Below are 17,553 nucleotides of genomic sequence, written 5' to 3'. Positions count from 1 at the left end.
GGGTGAATGAAGAGATACTTTTGTGACCACGAGAGCATTTCTGCAAACACTCAGCAACAGATTCATAATCTTCCAGGCTGGTCTTTTCCAAGCTGACAGACCAATGCATGTATGAGAGTGCAAACATAATGTGCCAAAAAGATTAGTAGAGAGATTTATTTTTCAAAGGCTGTGATGTAATTTAAGACAATCATACATGGGTGAGGGAAGTGTTGCAAATACAAAACCTCAAAGGACATAGAACACCTGGACAGGAGTGGAGCTTCCACTAGTGCTGAAGTAAAGCATGTGCAAAGCAAGAGCAGACACAGCATGATGCATCCTCACTGCTGTTCACTGAGCTGAGCTCACAAGGCAGGAAAGGAAGATCCAAAGCCTCAAACATAATCCTAAACTGATAAATCATATTACTGGTGTGGTACAAATGAAGAAGATGAGTTCAGTGTATTTGGCCCAAGACAGAAATATCTTCTGGCCTAGGAAATTCACACAGGATCACAGAATTGTCAAGGTTGGAAGGGATCTCAAGGGATCTCAAGGATCATCTAGTTCCAACCCCCCTGCCATTGGCATGTAGAGAGGATGTAGACAGGAAGGATGTTATCAGTAAACTAAATGATGATAAAAAGTGATGCCTGGATTCTCTGTCCTGTTTTTTTTTTTTGTGAGAGCGGCCAAGCTTAGACTGAGCAAATTATGAGTGAGGACATCATATTCCTCCCAGTGGCCACAAAGAAGGACATGGTTCAGTCCTGGTTCTCTTGAGGCACAACCCTAATGCTTCAGGATTTTTATGTTCTGACACAAAGGGTTAAGATGAGCACAGTCCCATGAGCAGGTTTGCACAGCCTTTGGTGGGAGGCCACAGGGATAGTTACCTACACATTTTGGAAATTTTTCCTCTTTTGACAGCTGCCTTGTGGCCAGCCCAGGGCCAGCCCACCAGCATGTCTCTGGGGACAAGCTCAAGCATCAGCCATCAGGCTCATAGCATTCTAAGCCCTATCTGCAGGAGCCTACATGCTGTCTAACATGCTCTCTACCCATCATCGGGGAACACACTGCATGGGGTTTCTTTTTCTGGGGTTTCTTTCTCTGAGTGCACCATTTAGATAGATTAGGCATATCCAAAATGATCTAATTCACTGTGAGTTCACACATATCAACAGAAACATCCCCAGTGCATACGTGTCAGATGCAGAGAGCCTTGGTCTGACCTTGGGCCTCAGGCTTTTTAGGTAAAGGAGGAGATCCAACACTGAACAAGCTATCCTGGAGATCCATTCATGGAGAAAGAAGTGGAACAGAAAGATCTTCACTATTAACACTCTGTAAAGAGAAGAGGACAGTGTCTTTTAGATCCTGCTCCTTTCTGAGGAGCAAATTACTTTAAATGGAACAGTTTAAAGCAGGTGGAAAGTTCTCTTGTACCTCCAAAGCTTGCTCCTTCTCCTTCTATACCAATATAGCAGACCTGGGGTGGGTGAAAAGTCAACTGTATTGCAGTGGATAGAGCAAAAATCATGTTGCCTGTACTTAGGGGTGGCACCAGGGAAGTGAGTCAACCCTAGGTATGCTTTTGGACATCCTGCCTGGAGCAGAGTGGTGCCACCTAGCTCTGTATGTGTGTTGTAGAAGATGGTGAGATGACTGGGTCTGCTCCCAGGGTCAGCAATGGTCTTATGTTCTTGTTCAGTTCCTTCCATCTTATAGCCTTGTGGAGTCCTGCATTTCTGCCTCCAATAGCATGCCCAGTGAGTGGGCCCCAGACCCACGTGTTCTGTGTCTCTTCCAAACCTGCCAAATGGAAGTGGTGATTCAGTTTGAGATCTACTACTGCTAATTAGTAGGTAGAGAAGAGGTATTTATTACTACTGTTACTGCCCTGGCAAGTGCTGTATCCAAATCTAAATGCATTTCTTCAGGATCTGGAGCTCTTTGGATCTAGTAGATTTCACAGAATTCCATTTTGGGTGAAATAAAAGATGTTCTTATTTAACCTATTACTGTACTCTGCCTCATAAAGCAGTCCAAGAAAATCCTTTTAGCTGTCAAACCAAAGCAATTAAAAAAAAAAATCAGTGTAAATATAGTTGGGGGTTGACCACTTGAGATGCTGCTGGCTAGCATTTTAAGGCTTGAACCATAGGCTCTTACACCCTGGGGCTGGCTACATACCTTGGTTCTCTTTCAGAGCCTTTTCAGCAAATGTCACCAAACTCAGTAATATTACATGAGAACTAGAGTCAAATTTTATCTCTACTCCTGGTCTGAGATTTGCTGATCAGGCATTGAACCAAGAGGTTTTATATACAGGTCACTAAATTTGATCAACAGCTGGTCTTTAAGGGAACAGATCAAGACATGCACAACACAATAATCAAGACCAGATGTTTGTCTAAAAGACAATCTCCAGCTCAAGCAGGAATTAATTAAGCAGAGTCTTATAAGCTCTGCTACAAGGAAAACAGATGGAAAGATCACAACAGCACCTCTGCTTCTTTTATTAAATACATATATATATAACAAACAATTTAAAACTACTGACCATATTTTGGCTACAACTAGTTCAATGAAAAAAACCTTGCTTTTGGGTGCATCAGTTAAAGATTTACTGGTGCAGCCTGCTGGCAATATGCTGTATTTGGGCAGTGCTGGAAAACTGCCAAACCTCTAAGCTACTTTCACCAGGCAGCAGCTCCAAACCAAACTCTCGCTGGTCAGAGGGGTGGCAGAGCCAGGAAATCCTTTGTTTTGAGATCCACAGGACTACTTGCTTTTAGAAGTTGCCCCTCAGAAGTGAGCAACATTTCTTCTAGAGTAATTGTCCCCATGTATATTGTATCCTTAGGGTAGAAACTCCACTCCTGCACTTCTTTCAACAGGTCAGCTTAAATACATAAATATATCAAAAGCCTAGAGGGGCAAAATGTTCTGCAAGAATCCTGCCAGAGAAAAAGGACTGGTTTGGAGCCTTACCCTGCACCTTTATTTTTGCTTCAGTTGTTGTCTGTGAAGTCCCTAATACTGGAAGAAAGAAACCTGAAAACCTAACCTAAGAAGAAAAGAACCTTGACTCCTGTCAAAACCTGCACTCCTGCAGAGGTCTCAGATTGCTCCATTTCTAGCAGAAACTAATATGAAGTGAGTTTATCAGCAGATACAAGGCAACTGCAAATGGAAAAGTCATCCTGGGAGAGGTACTTCCTATTCATATCAACTGAGAAAGAGTTTCAACTTAACAAATATATTTTAAGGTGTGACAGGAAAATCTGAGTGGAAAACATGTAGAAGTTTATCAAAGACTAAACATGCCACAGGTAACTTTCAGTCTTTGTTGACTTTGTACATTTCCCTTTCCCCAGTATTTGTACAATTATAATTTGAGCAACTTGTTCAATCCCTGATTGTACAGACTGAGATAAAACACTACAAGAGGGTTTAATCCCTGTTAAGAATTAAACCCACATTTTTCTCTGAATTAACCATTCTGTGTCTGAATTAGCCCTGCTTGCAGTGAAGGTTCAACCCCAACACCAAACCAACAGATTCATCTTCAGCCTGAGACACCAAGTTGCTGAGCAACAGATTTCAAAGCAATTCAGTTCAGCTTTCCTGACACTTCAGGTACTGAACAAGCAAAGTCATAGATGTCAACCCTGTTTTCTCCAAACAAGGCAGAGGGAGAGCTTATGGAATAAACACATCTGTTTCTTTTCCACTCCTATTGATCTGATAACATCTTGGATGTTTGGCAAAAGCTTTGTCAAACATGGCTGAATATCCCATTTCATAGTAAGTTTGAGGCAAGGAGGCTTTGAGCAGATGATTGCAACTTTGGAGTATCTTTGGGCACTCTGTACATTCCTGTGGATACAGGTGTTTTCCTGAGCAGCAGTGGCAAAAAATTATATTGATCTGAGTTTTCTGCTGCTAGTCTTGCTACAGACACCTGAGCTGTTTGGCAGGGTATGGAGTGACACTGAAGACATTGTATTTCCTAGCTGAACTATTTGTTTTTCCCTTTTCTTTTTTTCACCCCTAGGAAAATTAATCTTTGGTGCAGCATCTGCTTCTTAACACAGCAGCATCTTGTTTTCCTGCCAACACGTCATGAAATATAAAGACATTTTAATCACAGGAATAGCTTTTCTGCTGCTAGTGACTCATCAGAGTTCAGAACCAAGGCCCTCAGTTCAGCTGAAACACAGTGCAGGCAATCTGAGAAACTCAGTTACAGACACACTTGATTACAGGGGCATGTTGGAACCTTACTACATCTGACACACAATCTCAACCAGCGTTGAACTTTAGTGTAGAATAAAAGCACAAATAAAAAATGGAATCGCTAAAACTAATTGAAAGAAGAGAGGAAAAATATTAAAATGGTCTCAGAGGCCAGCACACTCCACTCCAGACACATCTGGGCCCAGGGTGGGGGCCATCAGTCTTCCACTGCGGGACCTGCTTGGCTGGTTGCAGAGGTGGGGTGAGAGGAGCAGACCATACTCTTTAGGGTCAGCTGCCTACATGTGTGAACTCAACTGCTTGGGGATGTACATAGGGCAGGGGCAGTGGCTGCAGGAGCAGAGCATCGAGGGTACAGCGCAGCCCACTTTCATGGCTTCCAAATAGAAAGGCCATGCAGGGTACAGGTAAGGCTGAGACTATGTCATGCCAAGTCAAAAGTGAGATGTGGTCTGAGTGCGGGTTAGGTGAGACTTCACCTGCAGGCTTGGGACAGGAAGGAAGGGAAAGGCGTGAAGGAGGTCAGGGGGACGCAGGGGTGGTTCGGTGGGGTGAGGGCGGGAGGGCTGCGGCTGGCGCTAGCTGGAGGCTGGGTGGGTCTGACAGTGCGGCCGCTACTGCCGGTGCCCATGGCCCCGGCGTTGGCTGCTGGCGGCTGCAGGACTACGAGTCCCAGCGTGCCCGGCAGGACAGGGGCCGCGGTGCGCAGCCGCCGCGCCGGGCACCCACCTGCCGCTGCCGGAGCTGGGCTTGGGGCGCGGAGGGGCGCGCAGCCGGTGAGCAGCGCTGGGCTCGGGGCGCGGAGGTGGCTGGCAGCGAGGGTCAGCTCTACGGCGGGGTAAGGCAGCGGACCCGGGCTCGGGCTGTGGCTGTGGCTGGGCGGGCCGCCGGGGCGTCGCCCACGGGCCCCGGGCGGGCGGCGGCTCCTCGGTGCTCCGCGCACTGCGGTGAGGTGCGGTGCGGAGCGGAGGGGGGCGGGAGGCGCGGTGGAGTGTGGCAGAGCATCCCCGATACGGGGCGCGGGCGCAGGCTAGCTCCCAGCCCATCACACCCCATCCATCATACCCCACCCATCGCATCCCACCCCGGGTGAGAGCCGCGACGAGTCGTCCTCGGCCTGTGAAAGACGGCGGGGCTCGCCCCAGTGGCCGCGGGCGGTCCGAGGCTCCGCGGCATGCGGAGCGCCTTGCTCCTCGCTGCCGCTCTCTTCGCAGTAGCGTGGCGTGCAGGGCAAGGCGCAGGTACTGTTTCCGATGTGCTCCATCCTTGATGTCGGGCGTTAAATGACAAAAATTACATGGAGCCATTTATATATGTGACGGCAAGGTATTTTTGTACATGAGGATGAGCTGGCTCTCCTTAGAGATCTCTTGCCTTTTGTACGGCAGAAAGACAGCAGGACTGATGGAGGGTGGTTTTGCTCCGCTGCCGTGGAGCAGCTCGGCATAAGCATACAGTGACAGGTTCAGGAACAGGATATAGTAACATTTAATACCATTTCCAAGCTTTCAATGAGCAAAATGTGCCCTGGAAACCTGCACATTTGCATTAGGTATAACACGTGCCCTTTTTTGTCACCTTCCAATTGCAAAATTATTCGTGTCCCTCTGCTAATTCAAAGGATTTTGCTCTGATGGAAGCTTTGGGGGGATTTTTTTTGACAGAGTAAAGATTCACAGTTGATGAATGAGAAACAAGGAGGGAAATCTGAGCATTGTAACATCAGAAGTCAATAAAAACTGTGTAGATTCATGTGATCACACCGATCTTAGGAGTAACAGGAATTTAAGGAAAAAACATTGTAACATCAGTAATGAAACAAATTCAGAAATGTGTCAGTATCAAAACAAAAATAACCGGAAGAAGTGATAATGTTTTACTACTGTGAATGATACAACATGTAGTTTAGTAGACTCTTCACTAAGTGATTGAGTTGTGTATTTGTAGTAAATAGGTGAAATCTTTCAATTTCTCATACGAAAGCTTTTCTTAACTAATTATTATCAGAAATTGTCCTCCATTTCTGGAGATCAGAACATGTAATGGGAAAGAAACACCTGGGACCAACTGGCCTAATACTGCAGGCACTGCAACCTGCACGGGATACAGTTATTAGAAAAATGAAGAACTCAGACTCGGGGTGTGTGTAGGTGTCTCACTAAATTATACTAGTGATATTACCATCTTTTCAGCTTATTCTGCACCCTTTTAATATTCAACAGACTCTTTGCTGTGCTGTATGCTATGAAGCTATTAACTGGCTTCATATGTGTGTATATATATATATATATACACACACACATTTAAATTTTTATAACTATGTAAAAATGAGGACAGTAATGTCAGTCATTTTAGTGACTTAGCCAACCTAAATTCCATATGCATCTTTTCTCCCATTCTTCTAGCTTGGTTGGATTTGCCTGAACTTAGGCAGTAGCCTCACTCATCTTGACAATCTAAATTGTGTTCAAAATGGTGCACTTTGCTCTCCCGCTGCATAACTTTTCTTCCTTCCCCAAATTGTTATTATTTCCAGTATTTTACAACTTCTGGCAAGCAATGTTGATGCATTTCTCCTGTTATTAATCTGCTCTAGGGTTTGGATTTTTTTGTAGCATTCCTAAGTTATTGAATCTCAGAGTTGGATGTCTTCCTGCGACAGAGTATCCTTCTGACCAAGACTGTGGTCACTCTGTAGGGTTTTGCATTGCAAGGCACCAGGTAGCATTTGCACATGGTCAGTTAATTCTGGGGTGAACACATGTGTTCTGTTTCCTGACCACAGCACACAAGTGCAGCAGTGGCTTCTGTTAAACAGTGAGGTTTGGTCATCATTGTTTGGTGCCATGAGCCAGCAGTGTGTTCTTGTAGTGCAAAAGTCCAATGGTATCCTTGTCTATGCTACAAAGAATGAGCAGCAGGTCAAGGGAGGTTCTCCTCCTCTCTTTACTCTGCCCTACTGAGGCCACATCTGGAGTGATGGGTCCAGTTCTGTGCTTACCAGTTCAAGAGAAACCAGGAACTACTGGAGAGAGTCCAGTGGAAGCTATGAAGATCACGAGGCAACTGGAACAACTCTCTGACAAAGAGAGACTGAGGTACTTGGAGCTGTTTAGCCTGGAGATGACTGAGAGGGGATCTTATCAATGCTTATCAATATCTAAACGCTGGGGGTCAAGAGGATGCAGCCAGTCTCTTTTCAGTGGTGTCCAGTGATTGGATAAGGGGCAGTTGGCACAAACTGGAACCCAGGAAGTTCCTCCTATACTTAGGGAAAAACATGTTTCCTTTGAGGGTGCTGGAGCACTGGAACAGGCTTCCCAGAGAGGTTGAGGAGTCTCCTTCTCTGGAGAGAGTCAAAACTTGCCTGCATGTGATCCTGTGCATCCTGCTCTAAGTGAACTTGCTTTAGCAGAAAGGGTAGACTAGGTGCTCTCCCAAGGTACCTTTCCTACCTGTATCAGTCTGTGATTTTTGTGCCACAGAAATATGTATACTTATTTTTAAAATCTTTCTTTATTAGGATTATCTCAAGGAACAGCTAGGTCTGTGCTGTTCTAAAACAGGGAAATAGGAGAAGAGTAGTGACAAATAGGTAGTACACCATTTGCTATCTGTTGGCAACAGAGATGGAACAAAGCTTTTGTTAATATTACCCAGTGTCCTTTTTCCCAGTGATGTTTTCAACATGTGAAAAGCAAGCACTAGTGTTATCTTTTCTGGGGCTAGTCTGATCCCTTTTTGTTGTAAAAATAAAAAGTCTGTTTCCTTCTCTTATTTATTGTTTCAGCTATCAGGATATGCATATCATGGATGGTTTCTAGCTTTGGTTTAGAGCTAAAATGCAGAAAACAGAGGTAGCTATGATCCATCTGTACGTTTTCAGGAGGAAAAAAAAAGCACCTTAGGAAATAAGCAAAAAGAAAGGGTATCCTTAGAAGTTATCTACCAGTGATCATTATCAAGGATCACAGTTCTGCAATAGCAATATATGTTCTTAACCCAGCTTTTTGATTCTCTCTCTACTGTGGTTTCAATGGGAGTACATTGTTCATGGAAGAAGGGACCCATAGCAAAAGGATGAGCTGTCCAACACTTGATACTTGCAAAAAATTCCTTGTCTTGCTACATACTTTTGCTTTGGCCTTGGACTAAGAATTTTTTTCCACTGACAAAACAGTGAAGTGGAGAGGCTCTTGTGTGGCTGATGGTGTTGAAGGCACCATGACAATTGGTTCTATGTAAATCTGATAGATTGATGAGAATATCAGAACCTGACCATTGGCTTTCTGGGGATAGTCTTTTGCAAGGCTGCAGATAATCCATACCTCAATATATTCTTTGCTTTGTATTCATGGTTGATGTGCTGATGACAAGACCTACAACCCTTTACAAAGCACAAAATCTGGGTGACTGACCTGGACAAAGATACCATCTGGTTCATCCATGTTCATCTGAGGACCATGGAGCCTTAGGCTGCTGTGTCACAGAACTGGGAGCATGTACTCTCTGGGGTGGTGCTCACCAGGGGAAGTACAACCTCTTGTTCCAAGGTAAATCTGTAGCTATCTACTCCAGAATCACACCTTCAGTGTCTGCTAGCTATCAAAGAGAGGTTAAAATACCATTGGTGCCCCATAGAACATAGCGAGGTGGTTGTCTCACAGTTGCTATCAAACAGGCACTTACACTGTCACTTACAGCACTGCTCAGCACCATTACTGATAGCCTCAGTCAGTCTTGTTCCAAGGACTGTAAGTCAGCCACCACTGGTACAGCTCAGCAGCAAGGTGTTTCTGTTCATTTCAGAGCTGAGGCTTACAGATGATGAATTGGTGCTGCCATTTCATAGACAATTTTGTCTGTATAAAAAGACTCCGCTCTTCAGGATTTCTAGCCTAGCACTTCACACCTCCCTCAGCTTCAGACAGTAACTAGGCTATGTTTTTATTTTAGAAAAGCTAACTAACCTTGCATGGATTTGCAAATAATCACTCAAGTTCTAAAGATGGAAGAATTATACTTCGCAGTTCCACAAAGTTTCTAGTTGCAGTGAGCAGAAATATGGTTGCTTGATTATTTGATAACTAAACTTTACCCCTCTGAAAGCAAAGGGCAGTCTTTCCCTGCAGGAGGCAGATGGACAGCTCCTTCTGGCCTTTTCCATTTCCTATGCTTGACACATCACTGGAGTATCAGAGCACCATACATAATCCCGTTAATAGCTGTATCACTTAGGTTTGTTCTGTCATCCTTTTCCTGTAGGTAGGAGTTATTTAAAGGTTGTTTCTTGAAAGCAAAAATCATCATATGGTCACTGTATTTTTGTAGGGGAAGTCATAATTTTTGTATGGAAACAGCTGTAGTGGTTATGATCTAAAAATATGGTCCTACCCAGAAACAGGTTACATGTTCATCAGGCATTGTAAAGAAATCTACTTCTTTCCAGGAACTTAGTTTCATGTTTTGAATGGTTAAGAATATACCACTAATGTTATTTTAGAAACAACTAGGAATTAGTTATATAATAACTTTATTCTGCATCTGTGCAAGCAACATTAGTGTTTCACCTTTCTGTAATCACCAGCAAAAACCTTTCATGTTGTCTGAATCAAAGGGATTACATCCCTTTATATCTTCTATAAATAATGGTACATTCATATGGATAATTTTGCAACGTGCATGATAGTTATTTTCTTATAAAGGGCATGATTGAACTCCCATTAAAGTGAATTGATGTCTTGCATTTTATTTGCATAGGATTTGTCAACCCCTCACTAAAGAAGCCAAATGTAATGTAAATTACAGAGTGGCATAAGTATTATCAAGGTTTGGATAGGCTCATCTAATTATGGAGTGGAGTTTCTGATCACTGGATGATTATCCTGAAGGTCTAATATTAGGACAACATAATTGTTAATTATTTACCAGTTTCTATATGGGACTAAACCAGTTGCTAGGAACAGAACATGAAATAACCCTACATTAGCCCTGGAGAGAAACAGCATTTTAAATATACAAGGATCTTTAGAGTTTGTTTGCTACAGTATGACCAAAGATGGCAAACTGGGCGGGGAATAGATGAGGTTCCATTACTTGCCCAGAGCCAGCCCAGAGCTCAGTGCCATGTGCAGCTTGACTGTGCTCCTGTGCCAGCCCCAGAGATGGACTCACAAGGGACCCACTTCTGCAAATCTTTAAGCAGGTTATTTACTTGGATCCACCAAGTGCTCATGGTGTGTCCTGGATTGGAAGCGGTTCAGTGCTCCATATGCCCTGAATTCTTCAGATTTATATTTTTTTTGGGGGTGGAAACAGACAGAAAAGTTGGGGGATTCTAGAAGACCAAATCCTTTTCTACACATCTGTCTTCCATTTTCTACCTATGTGAGTTTCTTTCACATGTCTACTCTCTCTATCTACATTAAGATCTCTAGCCAATGCCATTTTCATCATACACACACAAAAAATTAGTTTCCTAAAGCTTCACTCTCTGTTCCTGTCATACTTCTGTGCTGGCCCTAATCCACCCTTTCTATTTTTTTTCTGAGATTTATGAATCTCCTAGTGCAAAACCAGAGGAAATTTTGTACTGGAAAACATGATCTCTGAGTACATATCTCCTGTACATTCATGGTTAGAAAGTACACAGTTGGTCTTGGTTTTTAAGTAGAAAAAGACCAATAAAACGGAAACCCTATTTAAATATAAAATTATGGATTTTTTTTTATTATTATTATTATTTTTTGCATGTTGAGCTTTCAACAGCCCAGCCTTATTTTTCATAGCAATTCCTGGACAGCAGAGAGGTCTGCTTTCTGGCATTAGATTAAGAATATAAGTGTGAGCACTCCTTTGCCTCGACGGTGTGGGACAATCACCCCCCTACTGAGCAGCTGTTTGTGTTGCACAAACACTGCTCTTAATCGTAACGGCCCCAATCCTATTTATTTGGTCCAGTATCAATTTAACTTGGGATTTATTCCCCCTGTTTTCCACTTTCATGTTTGGCTACTGAGACTATTTCAAGCAAGGGATGAATATTTCACATTTACAGATCAGCTTCACAACTGTTTTTCGAAACACCAGTGTTTCCAAATACCCACCGCTGTGGATATGGAGACAGTTTAAAACAGATGGTGCATCAAGATTTCCTTTCTAAATATCAGTTGCCATGAGTTGGAAATGCAAAGAACTCTACTGGAGTATTGCCCAGTCAGCACCCTTTTTATTGTTGGGTTTTTTTTTAACATCATAAACACACATTTTCATGCAGCTTCATTCTTAGCTTGTACACACTATCAGAGACAGAAATTCAGAGTATTCTCATCTTTACAGGACCCCAGAGTTTCTCTAGGTTTCCAGTCTATGTTTTAGACAATATAAGGATTGTAACCAACACCCAATTACAGCAAAGTATAGAGGGGTATATCACAGCAGGTGTTGACTACATAGAGCAATAGTGATTTTATGCAGGCTGACTAATGATACCTTTTTTGTCTTTGAAAGCGTATTTTTAATCCTCATGTTGACAGGCACAGGTGAAAAAGCTGCCCCAAATACAGCAGAAGCATGTATTTCTTTCTTTAGAAGGAATCTAAGAGAAAAATATAGCAATGGAGTCTTTGAAGTTCACTGAGAAAAATTTGAGCCCCACAAAGATTTAAGAGTAGCATGTGGTTAGTAGAAATGCTGTTTCTTACAGTTCTGCACTGCCCTGAATCAGCACTCATGTCACCTGTTGGGCTTTTAACAGCACACTTTGCTATTTAACTGTGGGCATTGGACCCCTTGGTAAACTGCCATGCCCTGTATTATACTAAATGGAAAACAACAAATGGGATTTGTGTTCCTCCATTCCTTACTTGCCTTGCTCACTCTTCCCAGTAAGTTGGAAGGGAAACTCCATTGTCTTACCCATGGTCTCTCATTCTGCTTCCCTCAGTGTCCCTAATGCAGTGTAACTGCTCAGGCTGCACCAGGGGAAGTTTAGGCTCGAGGTGAGGAGAAAGTTCTTCACCAAGAGAGTCATTAGTCATTGGAATGGGCTGCCCAGCGAGGTGGTGGAGTCACCATCCCTGGAGGTGTTCAAGAGGAGATTGGACATGGCACTTGGTGCCATGGTCTAGTCATGAGGTCTGTGGTGACAGGTTGGACTCGATGATCCTCGAGGTCTCTTCCAACCTTAGTGATATTGTGATACTGTAACATTCATCAGCACAAGGCCTCTGCAATTAGATTGAGCACCTCCTTTCTGCTGTGTGATAACTGATCTGCTTTTGTACCCTCAGAGCAACAGTAGCTAGGAGCTATTGGTTAGTTAGGATTGTTTTTATAACTGATTAAAGTTTTCATACAGTAATCATAACAAAGCAAACCCGGTGGATATATTCTGTAAAAAGTATGGAGTGTGCCCACTCAGACAAGTCAAACCACAAGAAGCAGCAGCACTGACAGTACATGGCCTTGTTTACATACACAAAATTAACAGTACAAAATCCAATTAGGAAGGTGGAGATTGTAATCATCACATTAGACAGCAGTTTCCAGAGTATGTGAACTCAAGACTTGAACATTTCCTTCCCAGACTGAATGACACTGAATTGTTATGTGCTTATCTCGTTCCCCTGGTTTCCAATAATGTGATTGTGGTGAAAGGTCAATAGAGAGTATAAAGCTGGGACATGAATGACAGGCATTTTGGTGGAGCTTTCAGTAGCCTGTACAGCAGGGTGCAAGATCCAGAAAAGCTTTACTACTTACAGGGACTGCAGACAAAGAAATTCCTAAGTGGTGTCTTCTGCTTCGTTCACAGAAGAGCATGATTCAGTTGTGAAAGTGAAAATAGCAAAGGAACAAGGGAATTTCTGTTGCAAATGTATACATGCAAGAAGAGCATGATTTCAAGCTTCACCATGCACCACCAGCCTTATCAGGGTTATTCAATGTAGTGCTTCACACCATGAGGGAAGTTAGATCTTTACTACCAGGGTTTATATTTCTCTTTGGGTGTCTGGACAGTACATGGTCAAAGCCCTTCTCATCCCAATAATGAGAGGAAACAGTTACATTACTGAAAAGCGTCTCCTGGCATGTCCTTCCTTCATGGATAAGCACTTCAGTAATGCACAGAGAAATCAGAAGTGTCTGATATACTTGGGTTGTAATCTGCAGTACCAATTACCCATTGTCACCTTGATTCAACTGTGCAAACCTTTTCATAGAAGCCATTGTATATATGGTCTTGCTGCCAAGAGTAAAACAACTCTTAGCTGTGTTCCCTGATGGGAGTCATGCAGCGCCATACAACCAAGGGAGATGTACTGGCACCAGGCATCCTGCACAACACAAGTGCTGAACCTCAGCCATGGTATTCTTACTGGTTACTTTAACCTAACCTTGGGATTACATTTCTGTCTTTTCCAGGGATACAATGAAAGTCTGGTAAAATAGCTGTTAAATAGTTTTAAAAAGCTCTAATCCTCTCAAATACATTTTTCAATCCAATTAATGACTGCTAGCTGAAATGTTACATTTTTAATGAGTTTATCCAAAGAAACTTAGAGAAGGCACCTGATGCCTCCATACAGGAAAGCATAAAAATAGCAGGAAAAACATGAATAGCATTCAAAGCATAGAGTACAGCAGCACTGAAGCTGAGTTTGCTTTTATAGTTCAAACAAGTATACTTCTAAATAACATGCTTTGATCATGTAAGAAACAGTTTTGGTAACAAATTGTATCAGCTAAACACATGCAGAACTTATGTTTTCTTTCAGCACCAAGTACACAAAAACATTTGTTTGTTTGAGGTATTTTTTGCCACAACATTTCTCACACTCATTGCATATGCTAAAATGTTGATGGTATGTAATAACTTTTCACAACTACTGTAACTTTGTGAACCATAAGATGGTGAATAACTTCCTAAGCGAAACTCTTAATTTAAAGGAAGTTATCCTCCCTTCAATTATTCACAGAATGCCTGATTTTTCAAATTTGTAATTGTATCATAGTATCATAGTATCAGTCAGGGTTGGAAGGGACCACAAGGATCATCTAGTTCCAACCCCCCTGCCGTGGGCAGGGACACCCCACACTAGATCAGCCTGGCCAGAGCCTCATCCAGCCTGGGCCTAAACACCTTCAGGGATGGGGCCTCGACCACCTCCCTGGACAACCCATTCCAGGGTTTCACCACTCTCATGGTGAAGAACCTCCTCCTCACATCTAGCCTGAATCTCCCCCCCTCCAGCTTCATTCCATTCCCCCTAGTCCTATCACTACCTGAGATCCTGAGAAGTCCTTCCCCAGCCTTCCTGTAGGCCCCCTTCAGATACTGGAAGGCCACAATTAGGTCACCTTGGAACCTTCTCTTCTGCAGACTGAACAGCCCCAACTCCTTCAGTCTGCCCTCATAGGAGAGGTGCTCCAGCCCTCTGATCATCCTTGTGGCCCTTTTTTTTTTTTTTTTTTTTTTTTTTTTTTTTTTTTTTTTAATTAGAATAAACCAAACCAGGTTGGAAGAGACCTTCAAGATCATCACGTCCAACCCATCAACCAATCCAACCCACCCAAACAGCTAACCCATGGCACCAAGCACCCCATCAAGTCTCCTTCTGAACACCTTCAATGACGGCGACTCCACCACCTCCCTGGGCAACCCATTCCATAGCGCAATCACTCTTTCTGTATAGAACTTCTTCCTAACATCCAACCTGAACCTCCCCTGGCGCAGCCTGAGACTGTGTCTTCTTGTTCTGGTACTGGCTGCCTGGGAGAAGAGACCATCATCAGCCTGTCTACAACCTCCCTTCAGGTAGTTGTAGAGAGTGATAAGGTCACCCCTGAGTCTCCTCTTTTCCAGGCTGAGCAACCCCAGCTCCCTCAGCCTCTCCTCAAAGGGCTTGTTCTCTGGACACGTTCCAGCACCTCCACATCCCTCTTGTAATAGGGGCTCCAGAACTGGACACAGTACTCCAGGTGGGGTCTCACCAGGGCTGAGTAGAGGGGGAGGATCACCTCCCTCGACCTGCTAGCCACACTTCTCCTGATGCAGCCCAGGATCTGATTGGCTTTGCGGGCTGCAAGTGCACATTGAGAGCTCATGTTGAGCTTCTCGTCCACCAGCACCCCCAAGTCTCTCTCCTCAGGGCTGCTTTCTAGCCAGTTACTGCCCAGCCTGTATTTGTGCCTGGGATTGCCTCGACCCAGATGCAGGACCCTGCACTTGCTCTTATTGAACTTCATGAGGTTGGCTTGTGCCCACCTCTCCAGCCTGTCAAGGTCCCTCTGGATGGCCTCTCTTCCCTCCAGCGTGTCTGCTGCACCACACAGCTTGGTGTCATCAGTAAACTTGCTGAGGGTGTAGCAATTATTCTCTTCCCTTTCCATAGGTTGCTGATTCCAAGTAGTTTTTTGATAAATAGAAGAATGAGATACATTTTCGTATTTAGTATTTTAATAATGAATCTCTGTGTAAGTGCATCACTTTCATTTTTATTCTGAATAAAAGCAAGATCAAGCTTCCAGCTGCAAAACCTGCATGGATTTTGTTAGCGTCTGACAGCTAAAGACCTGGCCAAAGGCAATCAGAGTTTGGGTTGCTACATAAGCCAGATGCAGAGGCCAGTTGGCTGGTTTCCTTATCAAACATAACTTTCAGATTTTTGCAAAAAACTGAGCTGTAAAACTGCATGCCTAGCTGTGTAAATTGAAGAGCTCTTGCGCTGGTGTAGGGAACTGGGCAGAACTGGAACTCTCCAGCTAATGCTGTTCCTGAGCATAGATTAATTCACTTTCACTCCATCCATTTACAGGCAGATTCTAGCTCTAGAATTGGTTCTGGCCATGCAAGTGACACTTTCTTCTTACTGATCAGTTGGGGTCATCTTACATTTTGAAATAAGACTACCATCCAGCATAATTTAAAGCTGCTTAGGTAACCAGAATATACCAAAAAGCCAGCCAAGAATATATGGCTAAGCTTTCAGCCATCAGTAAATCTGAGATAAGATAGAATGCCTCAAGGCAAAACATTTTGCTTCTTGTTTGTTAGCAGTGGACTGTTTTCTCTGACTCTTTGGCCTTTAGCCAAAAGAACAAGCAGATGCTGCTGTTTCTAAGCAAATTACATAAACCAGATTTACCTCTATGGAAAAGCATAAGTTCTCAATGTTTTTTCTTATCTATGTTTCAAAGTTTCTCTTTGCTGCTGCACCCATGAGGTCTTCAGTGTACTGTACTGCTCCTTGCTGTTCCTTGGCTACTGCTGCACAGGCTGCCCCAACACTTTCCACACCCACTCTGCTGAGCCAGGACATATTGCTGCTTTGTTTTCATTAATCAAGTGTAAATGTGACTCTCAGCATATGGGTTTTCAAGGACTGTATTAGATAAATGGAGATACTCATAATGCTTTACTGTTTACAGTGATTGAAGCCACAAGGAGCTTAGTACTCCTGGATGGTTGAAACCTTGAGGAGCAGCATCAGTGAAGCAGTGCAGCAGGAGCCATGTCTCTGCCCTTCCGAAAAGAGCTGGAGAAATACAAGAATATCAATGAAGATGAAATACTCAGCAAACTCTCAGAGGATGAACTGAAACAGCTAGAGCATGTTCTTGATGACCTTGATCCTGAGGTTAGTGATGGGGGCCAGGAGAATCATCGTTCAAAAACTGCCTAATAGAAATGCCAGCACCGCAGCATTTTATATTTGTATTCTGTGACAGCATGTCCTGGAGTATGAGCAGCTTGGCTAGGGACAGTTTGGTTTTATTCCTGCTGTGAGGTGCTGCTTGCTTTTGTGCCAGTCACTGTGCCCTTTCTCTATCCCTTCTCTAGTTAGTCATGAGCTTGTCTGCAGCTAAGTCTTTAATTATGTTTGCACACTGCAGCACAAAGAGAAACTTTTTATGGCTGCTATTTCTGAGCACAGTGATAAACAAACAAACAGGTGTGCTTGTGAAGATCAGATCTTTTGAACTTCTGAAATCTATTGACTTTGTCATTCAGCATGTATTTTTAGCTGAAGAGAATATATTTAGGCATGATTAAGAAAATAAGATGCAGCTACACAAGTGTCATTCTCTAGCAAGCAAGGTAATTTGGCTGTTTGAAGACACTTTCACAAAGAATCTAAAGTTCTCTGGCCTGTGAAGTACTTGGTCCTACAATAACAAGGTTACAGTCACCAGTGTGCTGGATGATTGTGCCTAGTCCCAGACCTTTCAAACTGATGTAGTAGTTTGAAAACTGGCAAATAAATTAGCAGGTAAAATCTGTTCACTCTGGACACAAAATAC

The 17,553-nt window shown here is 43.3% G+C and overlaps 1 protein-coding gene across 1 annotated transcript in view; it reads left to right on the top strand.

Annotated features, from left to right (window-relative positions):
- The first annotated feature begins 4,978 nt into the window (after nucleotides 1-4,978).
- LOC137443805 (tropomodulin-2) overlaps nucleotides 4,979-17,553 on the top strand; it is a 38,312-nt gene continuing 25,737 nt past the window's right edge. Inside the window, exons 1-2 of the mRNA XM_068143830.1 lie at nucleotides 4,979-5,086; nucleotides 16,681-16,889. Of these exons, the coding sequence (XP_067999931.1) occupies nucleotides 16,764-16,889 (126 nt within the window). The 5' untranslated portion in view covers nucleotides 4,979-5,086; nucleotides 16,681-16,763. The remainder of the gene's footprint in view (nucleotides 5,087-16,680; nucleotides 16,890-17,553) is intronic.

This window comes from Melanerpes formicivorus, unplaced genomic scaffold (assembly GCF_026170545.1).
Source record: "Melanerpes formicivorus ecotype bairdi unplaced genomic scaffold, bMelFor1.0.p_v2 SCAF_10, whole genome shotgun sequence".
Lineage (NCBI taxonomy): Eukaryota > Metazoa > Chordata > Aves > Piciformes > Picidae > Melanerpes > Melanerpes formicivorus.
The sequence above is the reverse complement of the archived record's forward strand: the minus strand, read 5'-3'. Positions and strand labels throughout refer to the sequence as shown.